This window comes from Cervus elaphus, chromosome 24 (assembly GCF_910594005.1).
Source record: "Cervus elaphus chromosome 24, mCerEla1.1, whole genome shotgun sequence".
In the NCBI taxonomy this organism is placed as follows: domain Eukaryota; kingdom Metazoa; phylum Chordata; class Mammalia; order Artiodactyla; family Cervidae; genus Cervus; species Cervus elaphus.
The window spans coordinates 29084526-29097226 of record NC_057838.1 but is presented as its reverse complement, the minus strand read 5'-3'; the positions used below and the strand labels follow the sequence as shown (position 1 = coordinate 29097226).

At 41.0% G+C, this 12701-nt stretch overlaps 1 protein-coding gene across 4 annotated transcripts in view; it reads left to right on the top strand.

Moving 5' to 3' along the window:
* FANCD2 (FA complementation group D2) overlaps positions 1-12701 on the top strand; it is a 51904-nt gene that overhangs the window by 31061 nt on the left and 8142 nt on the right. For all 4 annotated transcript variants that reach the window (XM_043885873.1, XM_043885870.1, XM_043885871.1 and 1 more), the window contains exons 29-39: positions 657-800; positions 2075-2188; positions 3265-3393; positions 3533-3651; positions 6733-6843; positions 7917-8047; positions 8968-9061; positions 9690-9809; positions 10625-10718; positions 11391-11462; positions 12164-12202. In XM_043885873.1, the coding sequence (XP_043741808.1) occupies positions 657-800; positions 2075-2188; positions 3265-3393; positions 3533-3651; positions 6733-6843; positions 7917-8047; positions 8968-9061; positions 9690-9809; positions 10625-10718; positions 11391-11462; positions 12164-12202 (1167 nt within the window). The remainder of the gene's footprint in view (positions 1-656; positions 801-2074; positions 2189-3264; positions 3394-3532; positions 3652-6732; positions 6844-7916; positions 8048-8967; positions 9062-9689; positions 9810-10624; positions 10719-11390; positions 11463-12163; positions 12203-12701) is intronic.

Sequence of the window (12701 nt, the reverse complement as noted above, 5' to 3'; positions counted from 1 at the left end):
TACTTCTTTTAGCCTTTTTTCCTCTTCTGATCCCAGATTATTCCCTTCTCAGTGAATTGAGATAACATGAAATGCTTAGTAATTTCTTGATACAGATACTTAACAATTTCCTATAATTGTACCACTCACAGAGTTGGTTTGTGAAATTGCTTAAACCACATGGATCCCAATTATTTCTGTTCTTTAGCTGTTGTTTAGTGAGTATTTGTTATGTATAACTCCTCTAATCTTCCCAAAATCAAGTTTAGTATTGATACCTGTATATAATAGATGAGAAAACTTAAGACCCAGAGAGAGTAGGTGACTTGTTCAAAGTTATACAGTTAATAAGTGCTTGAGCAAGGGTTTGAAGCCAGATTTTTTGGTCCCTAAGCTCACAGTTTTCTGGTCCACACCATAGTGCCTTGATTTGCCTAATAGTTCATCCTTAAGTGGAAACCAACCAAAAGTTCTCGATGTGCAACCTATATCCCAGTGTTACATTAGGTACTCTGTCTCGGGAATATTTTGAGACCTTGGTAAAAGAAAATTGGTAAAAAGAATGTAATGAAGTGTAACTTTTTGTATAAAGTAAATGCTTAACTGCACTTTGAAACCTTCATTTAAAATTAGATTAATATAGAAGCCTTGTTCTGTTGGTTACTCGTACTTTTTAGGAATTCAAAGGGAAAGAAGAAAAGACATCAGTGTCATTGCAGAATTACCACGCTTTTTTCCGAGAGCTGGACATTGAGGTCTTCTCTATTCTGCGTTGTGGGCTTGTGACCAAGTTCATCTTAGATACTGAAATGCACACTGAAGTAAGTGACAGAACTGAGATCCCAGAACTTAATCTTTTTTCAGGAATTTCCCCAGCTCTCTTCCTGTTTCACAAAAAACACCATGACACTGGGAGAAGTTGGACCCTGGCTTCCAAAGCCTTTATATGTGAAAGTGTAGATGAATAATTATCCTCATCATCTTGATGTTTATAAATCTAAGTTTCGGGGTTTTTTTTATAGTACATTAGACATTACAGAAGATCATGCTAATGGTGTGATCCTTACTTTAGTTACTAATAACCAGCTGTTTGGATTACTTTTATAAAGCAGCACTGTTTTGGTTTACTAGTTACTCAGTGTTCTTGTCACTTTTTCATGATATTTGTTCAGTGTCCATGAGATACTTGTTGAGTAATTTTTTTGTATTTGCCACTCACCTAGACTGGCAATTCAGTAGTACATACAGCATGTTGCTCACCTTCATAATGAAGTAAAGCAAGCAGACAACCTTAGTACATGCTGTGTGGATGATCTGAACCAAGTACCAGTGAAACTCTGAGGACAGAATGGTATTTATAATGAAATTGAAAGTGGAGGACATTTACACAGAGAAGGTACCTTTTGATACGGGATTTCACCAGAGGGTAGAGGTTTTCCAGGTTAAAAAATTTTTTTATAGGAAATGGTGTGGATTTTTGCCATAGATTTTTACAAGAATGTTTATTTTTATAAGAATGAATTGTTTTTTCAGTATTTCTACATCAGCCTGTACTTGGAGATTCTCCATAAATGTACGGTTGAGTGAAAAATTTGAAGTGAGACTGCATTGGACCTGTTCTGTTTTTGGTAGTGCAATGCACTTAGAATGATTCTGCCAGTCTTATCTTAATAGTAGTGAAACATTTCAGGGAGAGAAAATGCAAAAGAATTACTTAATGAACAGAGAGAAGCAAAATTTCCTTGAATTAGTCATTTTTTTAAAAAATCCCAAGGTATTTAGGAAAGGCATCACTGGTCCATAGCTGGAAGGCGATACCAGAGGCATTTATTTCTGGAGAAGAAATGTGTCTTCTAAAACTATGCTGCCTCATTCCTATTTAATAGTTTTAAGTTTTGTCTTACTTAGGAAATGCACGGCTTTGATTTGTTGACAGAGCGCAGCAGCCATTTGTGTGAGGTGGGGGCAATTTCCCCCCTTCCTTTTGGTAATGATCAGATTCTTTACACATTGTAGACAGTAAAATCATGAACTGTGTCCCCAAAAGATGGCGAGAGCATGTTGGGAATTATTCTTTCCTCCTTTCCTGTAACAGGCTGCAGAAGTTGTGCAGCTTCAGCCCCCTGAACTGCTTTTCTTGCTGGAAGATCTTGCCCAGAAGCTGGACAACATGCTAACACCTGTGGCCAGGAGAGTCCCCTTCCTCAAGGTTAGTACAGACAGGAGCACAGGGCCTATCCTGTAGATTTGGAAACAAAGACATCTTAGTAGTGAATAAGTTGTCAGTTTCTCTGATATTGTTTTTGGGTAGCGTGGTAGCAGCCCTGTTGCCAGCCCACAGTCACTTTGCTTTAGAAAAGAACTCTTAAAACCGAGAAAACAAAAAAAGCCATCCAAAACAAGATGTATTTCCAAATGCCCTGAGAATTCCTGAATCCTGTTCTTTGCTTGGGTTTTGGTTTTAATACCCTCCCAAACAGCCCTTGTCCAAGGCTCAGGATAGTAGTTGGCTGTCTAGAACAGTCCGCAAGCTCGAGCGTATATCTAATGGACAAATGCATGTAGCATCTGGGGAAGTCAGTGGATGATAGGAACAGCAAAATGTGAAAGTTTTAGGTGTAAATGTTTAAAATGTCCAGATACTTGATTCTTCTTGAATTTACTATTTGGTCTACATTCTTATTAGACTAAATGATTTCTATTTTTGTGTGAGCTTTCTCTCATTAGTAGTTTGGGGTTTGTACTTCTCAAACACTGTGCTGTGCTTAGTTGCTCAATTGTGTCTGACTTTGAGACCTTATGGACTGTAGCCCGCCAGGCTCCTCTGTCCATGGGGATTCCGTAGGCAAGAATACTAGAGTGGTTTGCCATGCCCTCCTCCAGAGGATCTTCCCAACCCAGAGATTGAACCCAGGTCTCCCTCATTGCAGGTGGATTCTTTACCATCTGAGCCATCAGGGAAGCCCAACAATACTGGAGTGGGTAGCCTATCCCTTTCCAGGGGATCTTCCCAATCCAGGAATTGAACCTGGGTCTCCGCATTGCAGGCAGATTCTTTACCAGCTGAGCTACCAGAGAAGTCTCCTCTCAAACACTGTGTACTCTATAAAAGCCAATCTCTTGTTATTTGAAGATTGAGTTGAGTTTCCTCTGTCAAAATATATCCCTAGTTTCTTCTTTCCGCTCTACCTGCTGGCACAGATTTGGTTAAACCTCATAACAGACTCTTAGTTTCAAAGAAGTTATCCAACAGTTTCTTCCCTAGTAACTCTGAATTTATTATAGAGCAAAGGAAACCGGAATATTGGATTCTCACATCTCCACCAGAGATCTGCCCCAGAAATCGCGTTTAGGGTTGTTCAACTGCTGAACCCTATGTGTAACCATCTGGAGAACATTCACAACTATTTTCAGGTCAGAAGCCTATATTAATCATTATAGAGACTTAGAAATTGCTAAATGAACAAGAGATTTCATTTTTGGCTGAAAAATCTTGAAAGAAAATGAGGGCAATTGCTAAAGCAACAGTCTTAAAAGCACCTTTCCCTTGTAGTGCTTAACTGCTGAGAATCATGGTGTAGTTGATGGACCCGGAATTACAGGTCAAGAGTGCCACATAATGTCTTCCTGCTATCTGAGGCTACTGCAGATTTTTCATGGGCTTTTTGCTTGGTAAGTATGTGGCAAGTACAGTAGGTAGAGATAATCAAGAATGTCCTTGCTTCTACCTGACAGTCCACCAAGGCACTGAGGTGTAGAAAAGAAGAAAAGGACTCCAAAAGGTTGTGTCAATACGACCCTTATTCTTTCTGGAGTGTTTTTGTCTGCATGATTTCATTTGGTTTGGCACGCTTTATCTGTTATTAACTCTTTTGAAAATCAGATGATTTGCTCTTTTCTAACCTGTAACAAATCTAGCCATCTGATTCTTGGCTAGTTTGCTGTGACACTCTTTCCCTAATAGCACCAGAGAGAATGTTGTAAGAAGTTGTTACTAAACAAGTTGTAGATAAATTCCAGATTGTGTGGTAAAGAGCTGTAGGCAATGTAAGCCAGGGTGTCTAGGGATGCCTTCATGAAATCGTGGGACTTCATGGGGCCCTTGGAGGGTAGATGGCTTTGGGGAGGTAAAGGAAGAAACTGTAAGGCACGGCATGGACAAGAGTAGAAATGAGAGAGGTGTGTTCCTTACATGCTTTTGTTCCTCAGGGCTGGGTCTTGGCCTCTCTGTTCTCATGTAAGTTTCCTGGGCAGTATCAGCCAAAGTTAAATTCAGGCTAAAATTTAACTTCTGAGCTACAGGCATTTAACTCCCAACTGCCTACTCAGCTCCTCCTTATAGCTGTTGTCATTGACAGCTCAGATTCATCACATCCAAAGCGTGCTTCATCCTCCCCACCACTCCTTCAGCTTTCCCTGGCGAGACAGATGGCCCCACCAGTTGCCTGAGCTAGAAGCCAGGAGTTGTTCTTTGTCCCTTTCCTTCTCTCTACCCTTTCTCTGTTGTACATCTGTTCACAAAATCCTGTTGAGTTTATCTTCTTGATTACATCTAGATGGCCACCTGTCCTCTCTTTCTCCACTGCTTCCAGACTCCTGTTATCTCTCACCAGATCTAGAACAGCTTTACAGTTGGTCTCTCTGCTTCCACTTTTCCTCTTTTGGTCCCTTCACACAGCAATTAAAGTGATCTTCCCGACATAAATCTGATTGTATCCTAGCCCACCTTTGTTCTGATTGCCATTAGATTTCTCTTGAATTCAGTCTCTTTTACTTAGCTTCTGAGGACTTTTATTATCTGACTCCTGCTATTCTACTCACTGTGGTGCACTCTGCCCTCCAGTTATACTGAAATAATTTCAGCACCCCATAGAGCATTTACCTGGACGGCTCCACACATATTCATCCTTCTGCCAGGATCTTCACCTTCCTTGACTGCCCCCCACCCTCCAGTCTTTTTTAACTCATCCTTGAAATTTGGATTTAAACTTCAGTTCCTCAGGACTATCTTCCCTGACCCCTAGACTGGGTAAATCTTTCTGCCTCTCTCATCACCACTTCTTTTCTAATACTCTTAGGATAAAACTTCTCACCTTTTATTATAATTATTGGTTCATCTGTCTTCCCTGCTGGACTGTGAGCTCTATGAAGGCCTAGATCAGCCATTATCATATCCTCAGTACTTAAAAACAATGCCAGATAAAGGATTTGAACAGATGCTTAATCAAGGAGATATGTGGGTGGCAAATAAACACATGCAAAGATATGCAACAGTTTTAGTTATTAAGAAAATACAAATTAAAATTAGAGCATGGATGCAGTAAAAAGATTTATCTTGCCAAGTGCTGGTGAGGATATAGAGTAATTGGAGCTCTCACATGCTGCTGGTGTGACTGTAAAATGGTATACTCACTTTTGAAAATAATTTGGCAGTTCATCAGAAAGTTAGATATACACCTACCATACCACCCAACCATTTTCCTGCTAGTAAAAGTAGTAATTTATCCAAGAGAAATGAAAGCATATGTCTGCAGAGTCTTGTATATGAATATTTATTGGAGCTTCATTTGTAGTATCCTCAAATTGCAAACAGTTCAAATGTTATAAAATGGTGAATGGATAACAAATTGTAGTGTCTCTATGTGGACACTACAACATGCAACAACATGGATGAAAAAAGAATTATACTGAATAAAAACCAAGACTGTAAGAGTATGTAGTACTTTGATTCTAGTTATATTAAGTTTTAGAAAAAGCACATAATCATGTAGTGACAGAAAACAGTTCAGTGGTTGCCTCTCATTGGGTGGGAGGATGGAAGGAGAGCTAGATTACAAAAGAATACAAGGAAACTATTGAGAGGAATAGATATGTTTATTATTTTCATTGGGGTGATGGTTTCTTGGATTTGTATATAAGTCACGGATCAAATTCAGCATTTTAAATGCATGCAGTTTACTGTATGTCCATTACACTTTAATAAAGCTATTCATGAAAAAAAAAAAGGCCCTCAGAATTAATTTGTGGAAAGGAAGAGAGACTACCACTGGTGATGCGGAAATGTTTCTAGAGGAGTTAAAGTTCCAGGGGGTCAGGTTGTGCTGGGCCTTGAAGGTCAGGCGAAAGAATTTGAATGTTGTCCAGGGAGGCAATTTTGCAGTTTTATGATCACATCCACGGTATAGTGAAAGCAGTGTTTTAGAAAAATCCTCTTGGCAGCAACATGCTGGCCTAAATGGATTGGAAAGGCAGCCAAAAAGACCAGTGAAAAGATGTTGGCGAGATCCATGCATGGGATGATGATATGGGCCTCGCCTAGAGTGATGGTCTTGGCTTGGAAAGGAAGAGATAGTAGGAAAGATAATCAGAAGACAGAACTGTCAAGATTTGACTTAATGTGGTATGGATTAGACATTGATTTAAGCAGTTTCACAGAATTGTTCCTTTTTTTTTTTTTTGGGGAATACTGACAGCTATCTCTAAAATGTGGAGAGTAGAGTTTTTTCCCCTTGGAAATAAACCTAGGAGGAGGACTGTTAGGCCCTTAGGAAGAGGCTGTTTTGGGTGCCCGTCAGCTTCTAGTCTGGCATTCAGAGCTGTGACTGGATTTAGCACTTGCATACCTTCAGTGCTTTAGTACTTTTTCTTCTGTTGGTTTATCGACGGTACAGAGCAGTGGCCAGGATCCTTAAATGCTGTCCACATGGTCTGTCTGAAACTGAGCTCGGCCACCTTTCCTTGCCTTTCCTTTAGGAGTGGATTCTGTCAACTTCAAAATAATAATTTACTATACTCAGCCCTTGGGATCCTTGCTAGCCGACTGAAGCCAGGAGAGCGTGACCAATCCATAGAGGAGCTGCTCAGGTGAGCTGGACCGCATGTCCCTGAGAGCTATCTAAAGAAATTCCTAGGAATAAAACTGGCAAGATTTCTTGGAGATAACTTGGTATTTTCACTGCCTTTTCCTCATTTATGTGAGCTTTCTCATCTGTGTATTCAGATATATCCTGAAGCTTTAGAAACTGTTGAATAAATCAAACTAAATCCTCATGTGTCCTTCATCCTGTTAAGTTTGCGTTTTCAGGTAATGATGATGAAAGTGCTAGCCATCTGTAGTCAACTCTTGATTATCCAGGTACCTACTCTGTCTCCTAATTGGGTTGGATAATTAGGTAGCAGTCAGTTATCACTTCCCTTACCTTGAAAGAAGAGGAGCCTAGACTAAGAGCACAGGAGATGAGGAGCTCTGGGAGCATGGCTTCAGCCTCTGCCCCAGCTTCACCCAGAGCAGTTTGGTCTTTCCCCTACCTCCCCTGAGTGCCTAGGCCATCCCTGAGTCCACAGTCTGCCTTTAGAACCTTATTTCATTTTCAATATAGTCTTTTAAATTTGTTTGACTTACTTTCCACCAGTCAATCAGTACTTGACTCTGGTTTTATTTTAACTACAATTTTACTTTTTAATTTTTTTTTTCATAACTACAATTTTAGATTGTGTTTCTTCATCTGCCATTACTTCGGAATATGAAAAGCTAACCACATATGATACATTTATCAGAAGCTCTGCCTTATCATTTCCTTTCACCTTGTCCTTATGAACCCATAATTTAAACATTATACTCAGTGTGTTGCCTGTTGCCTTAAAGAGCAAATAATTTATCCGGGGTTGCACAAGTCAGCATAGCCTAGGCTAACACTTGGGTATCTTTTCAATGCCAGCACCCCATACACTGGGTCAGGCTTCTACACCCTGGGTTTCTCCATACAAAGTTACATTTCTCTGTAAGATCTTGAAAGAAGGTTCTACTAAAGCACCTTGCAAATGAGGAGGATTCTGCTTAGACCATCAAGCATTTCAGTGGACTTGTATAATTCATGGATTTAGACACATCTGTAATACTTGTGGTGGGTTTTGTTTTCTTCATTGTCTATTTACAGGCAGAGCTTCCATTACTTGCAGAATTTCCATGCCAGCATTCCCAGTTTCCAGTGTGCTCTTTATCTCATTAGACTTTTGATGGTCATTTTGGAGAAATCTACAGCTCCTGCTGAGAACAAAAGACAAATTGGTGATGGATCCTGTTTTCTTCCTTCATGAATAGACTAGTAAACTTGGGGCTTCCTAGAACCCTATAAATTTTACAAGCAAGTCTCTCCATCACTGTGGATATGCCCTCTTACTATACCAAGAAGGACATAGTCCCAGTAGAAGCTATGTCTGAGCTCTGCTGACATGGCTTAAACTGAGTGTGGTTAGTTTACTTGGCTGGATTTGCTGTTTAACTTTTGTTTATTCATATCCTTCCTTTGTTGTTGTTGTTATTAAGTATCTGAGACATTTGACAGAAAAACAAAAGCCATTAAGTTAATAAAATGGGACAGAAAGGAGAAATCAGGATTAAGTGTAAAGAAAAGTCTGGTCCTATCCCTGATATTTTTCTTTAACTATCTTTGACATAGCTCTTAGAATGCATCTCACTGATAAATCTTAATTGGCAGCACAGGCAGAAAGCATGAAGAAAATGCAAAATCTTTATTATTCCTGTTGCTTAAAGGGGGAGGGTTTTATATGAATCTTGGAGGTCCATACTATTTATTGTTTATTGGCCTGCCAAGGAGTACCCGAGATGGACTTCCCACTGCCCAACAGCATTCCCTTACTCTGTGTGTCTGTATGGTTCATGTTTGTGTCAAGACAGGATAAGAGGGTGGGACATGTTAGGTCTTAGAGAAATGGATTTATTTCTGGTAGAAGGACTAATAGAACAGGAACTCATGAGAGCTTTTTTCCCCCCAAAGTTGTCTGTTAGCCTAGGAATTTCATAGTAAATGTAAAAGAATAACCTTTTTGATCAATTATCCCCCAAAGACTGCAAAACAAGAATGCAAAACATTCTTTGCATTCAAAACAAGAATGCAAAATCATCCCCCAAAGACTGCAAAACAAGTTCATTTTCCATGAATGAAATTTGTCTTGTTTCACCAACAGCTTCCCTGGCCAAACAGTTCCTCTGTCGAGTGTGGCCTAGTGGAGAGAAAGAGAGGAGCAGCATTCCTAATGACCAGCTCCAGTCTTTGCTTGGGTAAGAGGCTCAGCTTTTGTCCACAAGCCAAATAGCCTTCCATTTGCCCCTGTTAGGATCCCTTGTCTGGTCAAAAACTGAGAAATTTATCGTGGTTGATGATAACTTGGACTCAGTGAAATAGGTGTGAAATTAATGTAATTTAGAATATGTGGACTTTGAGATCCTCTAGTTCTGTTTTATACTGTCAGTTCTTTAGTAAATCAAATCATAGAGGAAGTGGAGGGGTCTGCTGTTGTATCCTGCCTTGTTAACCCATGAGTCAGATATTGCCTACCATATCTAAGACACAGCCATCACTTTCAAGATATCTAACTATTTCTTATGGAGACATCATTTCCTTTACTCCTGACAAGTAATTGGAATCTTTATTTTATTAAAAATAAATGCTGGAAATTCCTTGGTGAGCCACTGGTTAGTGCTCAGCACTTTCACTTCTGTGGCCCTGGGTTCAATTCCTGGCCAGGGAACTAAGATTTTGCAAGTTGTGTGGCGTAGTGAAAAATAAATTAATAAAATAATTGCTAACAGTTGGTTTAAAGCTTAGTACCTGGATACGTCTCAAGAAAGAAACCTTGATTTAGAAATTCTGTAACGTGTGTTCATACTCCTATGGCTGTCAATGCAGCATCTACCTGGAGCACACAGACAGTGTGCTGAAGGCCATAGAGGAGATTGCTGGTGTAGGTGTCCCAGAGCTGATCAACTCTCCTAAAGAAGCCTCGTCCACATTCCCTACACTGACCAGGTAAGGGAGTTCTCTCCTCTAGTCCTTTCCGTACGTTAGAGTCATACTAAGGTATGTAGGTTCCAAATAACGACCTTACTCTTCAGCTAGTTCTGATACAGGAGGTATGTGCAGTCGTTTGTTCAACATACAGAATGTCTGCTGTGAACTCTCTCCAAGCAGCCCTCACCCCGCCCATATGAAAGGATGTTATTGAGGAATGACTTTTCAGTAGTTACAGTTTTTAGAGACATTGGATATTTAATCACCAAACTTTTTTCAGTGCTTTCACCCTTTATGTGTGAGATTATTTTTACAATATTTTAACCACCTTTAGAAGGATACAGTGATTATTGTGTCTAACCGTATATGTCTCAGTTAATGGGTTTTGTGTCTCAGAGTATCAGTGGTTATCTGATATTCATATGGTCTTTACAGTTTATAATCACTCTTATATCCCTTATCTCTTTTGATCCTTTTGATGAATCTGTGAGGTAGATATCATTACTCCTGTTTTACGAATAAGGAGAATGCGCTTTAGAGAGTGAGCTTGCTTGGAACTGGAAACTTAAAAGTTGGATCTTCTGACCACTACTTTCCTCCTCTTACTCTGCCACCACATTCTCCCTTTGTGAAATTAACCCCATAGTTTCACAGGCCGTCTTCTTGGGTCATTTCTAAATCCTTCTTGCTCTCACATCCTCCTCAAGTGGACCCTGGTGAAAGCATGTTTTGAGAGGTGGGGAGGGAAATCACTTTGGGTTCCCTGGTTTCTTCCCAGGACTTTCTTTGTGATGAGTGCATCATTGTGTGAGTGTCATACTTTTCTCTTCTAGGACCACGTTCGTCATTTTCTTCCGAGTAATGATGACTGAGCTAGAGAAGACAGTGAAAGGTCTTCAGGCTGGAACAGCAGCAGATTCACAGCAGGTGAGTCAGATTGTCCCACCTCAGAAAGCAGACTCTGGACTATTCGGAAGATGCTAGTGGCTCTTCTCCTTGGGTCTGGAATTTTCTCCTAAGCTATTTCCTTTGACTTACTGAGATCCAGAACTTTTTTCAGAGTTCTTGATTTCCTTTCCTCTAGTTGGAAGTGAGAATTAGGCAATTTTCCCTGGCTTCTTCCTGGGGGTAACCTTGGACTCCATAGAGCTAGTCTGGGAAAAAATATCTTTGGTTGCAGCCTCATGTACCCAGCTGCAACTTGTGAGCTGGCATGAGGTGAACGAGCCTGTTTCAGATGCTGTGGTCCTAGACCTTGGCAACCTGCTAACCAGAACAGAACTAGCCTGCTGGGAGCAAGAGCTTACTTAGGGAATCAGAGAAACTACAGGGGTATATTGCAGAGGCTTTTTCTGACTTGTAAGTTATAGAAGAGGAGTTGTCTTCCTGGAGGGTCTCAATAAGGTACCTTAGTGATACCATATATATGCAGGACTCCGAACCATCTTGTGGGTTCACTGGTTGCCACATCTCTTTAGGAAGATAATTGGTTTAAATCACTGTATAGCTCTGTAGTTCAAGAATCATGTATTAGTGGCAACATGGTAAAAGAAGTATATGGCTGCAATTCAAAGATGCCGTATATTTGGCTGCCCCCAGATTCATGAAGAGAAGCTCCTCTACTGGAACATGGCTGTTCGAGACTTCAGTATCCTCATCAACCTGATAAAGGTGAGTATGGAGAGGCTCCCTGTTCATCTCACTGGCTAACTGCAGAAACTGCCAAGGGGCCCGACTTCCAAAGTGAACCCCTCAGCTCCTCTCCCCGCCCTTCGTTGAGCACCCCCATCTCCCCCACTGTGCCCTGCCCATCCTGGACAACACCTTCCCTGCTTCCGTGCAGTGTCTTTTCCTTCTCTGCCTTCCTCCTTCCAGTCTGTACCACAGTATTTACTATTTAATGACTCCTTCCCCCGTCATTCCCCCATGCTCTCTCACCGCACCATGAATCTGAGCACCTTCCCCATGGTCTCCGTCTTCCAACTTGAATGTCTTCTTTATCCCTCATTTACATTCTCTGCTCTCCCCCACTCCATGATTTTGCCCAGACTGTTCCCCCAGCTTAGAATGTTTTTCTTTCCTTTCTGCCTCTTCAGGCTTCCCATCAAGATTTGGGATCTCTTCAATGCCATCTTCTTAACATTCCCTGTTGGAATCAATTCCTTGTTCCTCTATGCTCCCCTCTTTTCTTGAACTTCAGTTACAGTGATTACTTTATTCTCCTTTGTGATTGATTTGTTGACATGTTGATGTGCCTCCTTCATTTTAGACATGCGTACAACACTCAGAGCTGTGCTTTGCACGGTGGGGAAGAGGCTGGGGTGCTCAGAGGAGCAGATCTCAGCTCTGGTTTCTTGTCCTTCATCTTCCAGGTGTTTGATAGTCGTCCTGTTCTGTATGCGTGTTTGAAGGTGAGCAATAGACTGGGCCCTCTTTAAGTGTTTATTCTTCCTTTGGGTCAGCTGAGTGGAATTGCTTAATACCTTGCCCACAAGCCAGTCTCCAGAATCTCTGCTGATAGGTAGTCTAGAAAAGACCATGAATATGTTTTCCTATATTAATTGGATAACCAGAGAAGCCAATTTTCCTATGAATTTGACAACTTAGTCTTAGAACTAGGGTGATTGGCTTAAGGAGCAGTAGTCACTCCCTGCCATTCCTTCCCAGTCAACAGGAAAGAAGGAAGGAGTGGGTGATTCCTCTTTTTAAAGCCCGTGCGTGGCCTCATTGATGTAGGAGCTGGCCTTCTGCTATCCTCCAGGGGACTATCCTGGATTAGCCGTAGGTTTGGTGATAAACACACTGGGTTAAGAGCTAAGGAGGGCAGTATGGAGGATGCTTCTCCCCTTTCCCAGCAGTTCCTTCCAGTAGATGGTGCCCCATACTGTTGTCTCCTGGCTTCTCTCTTCC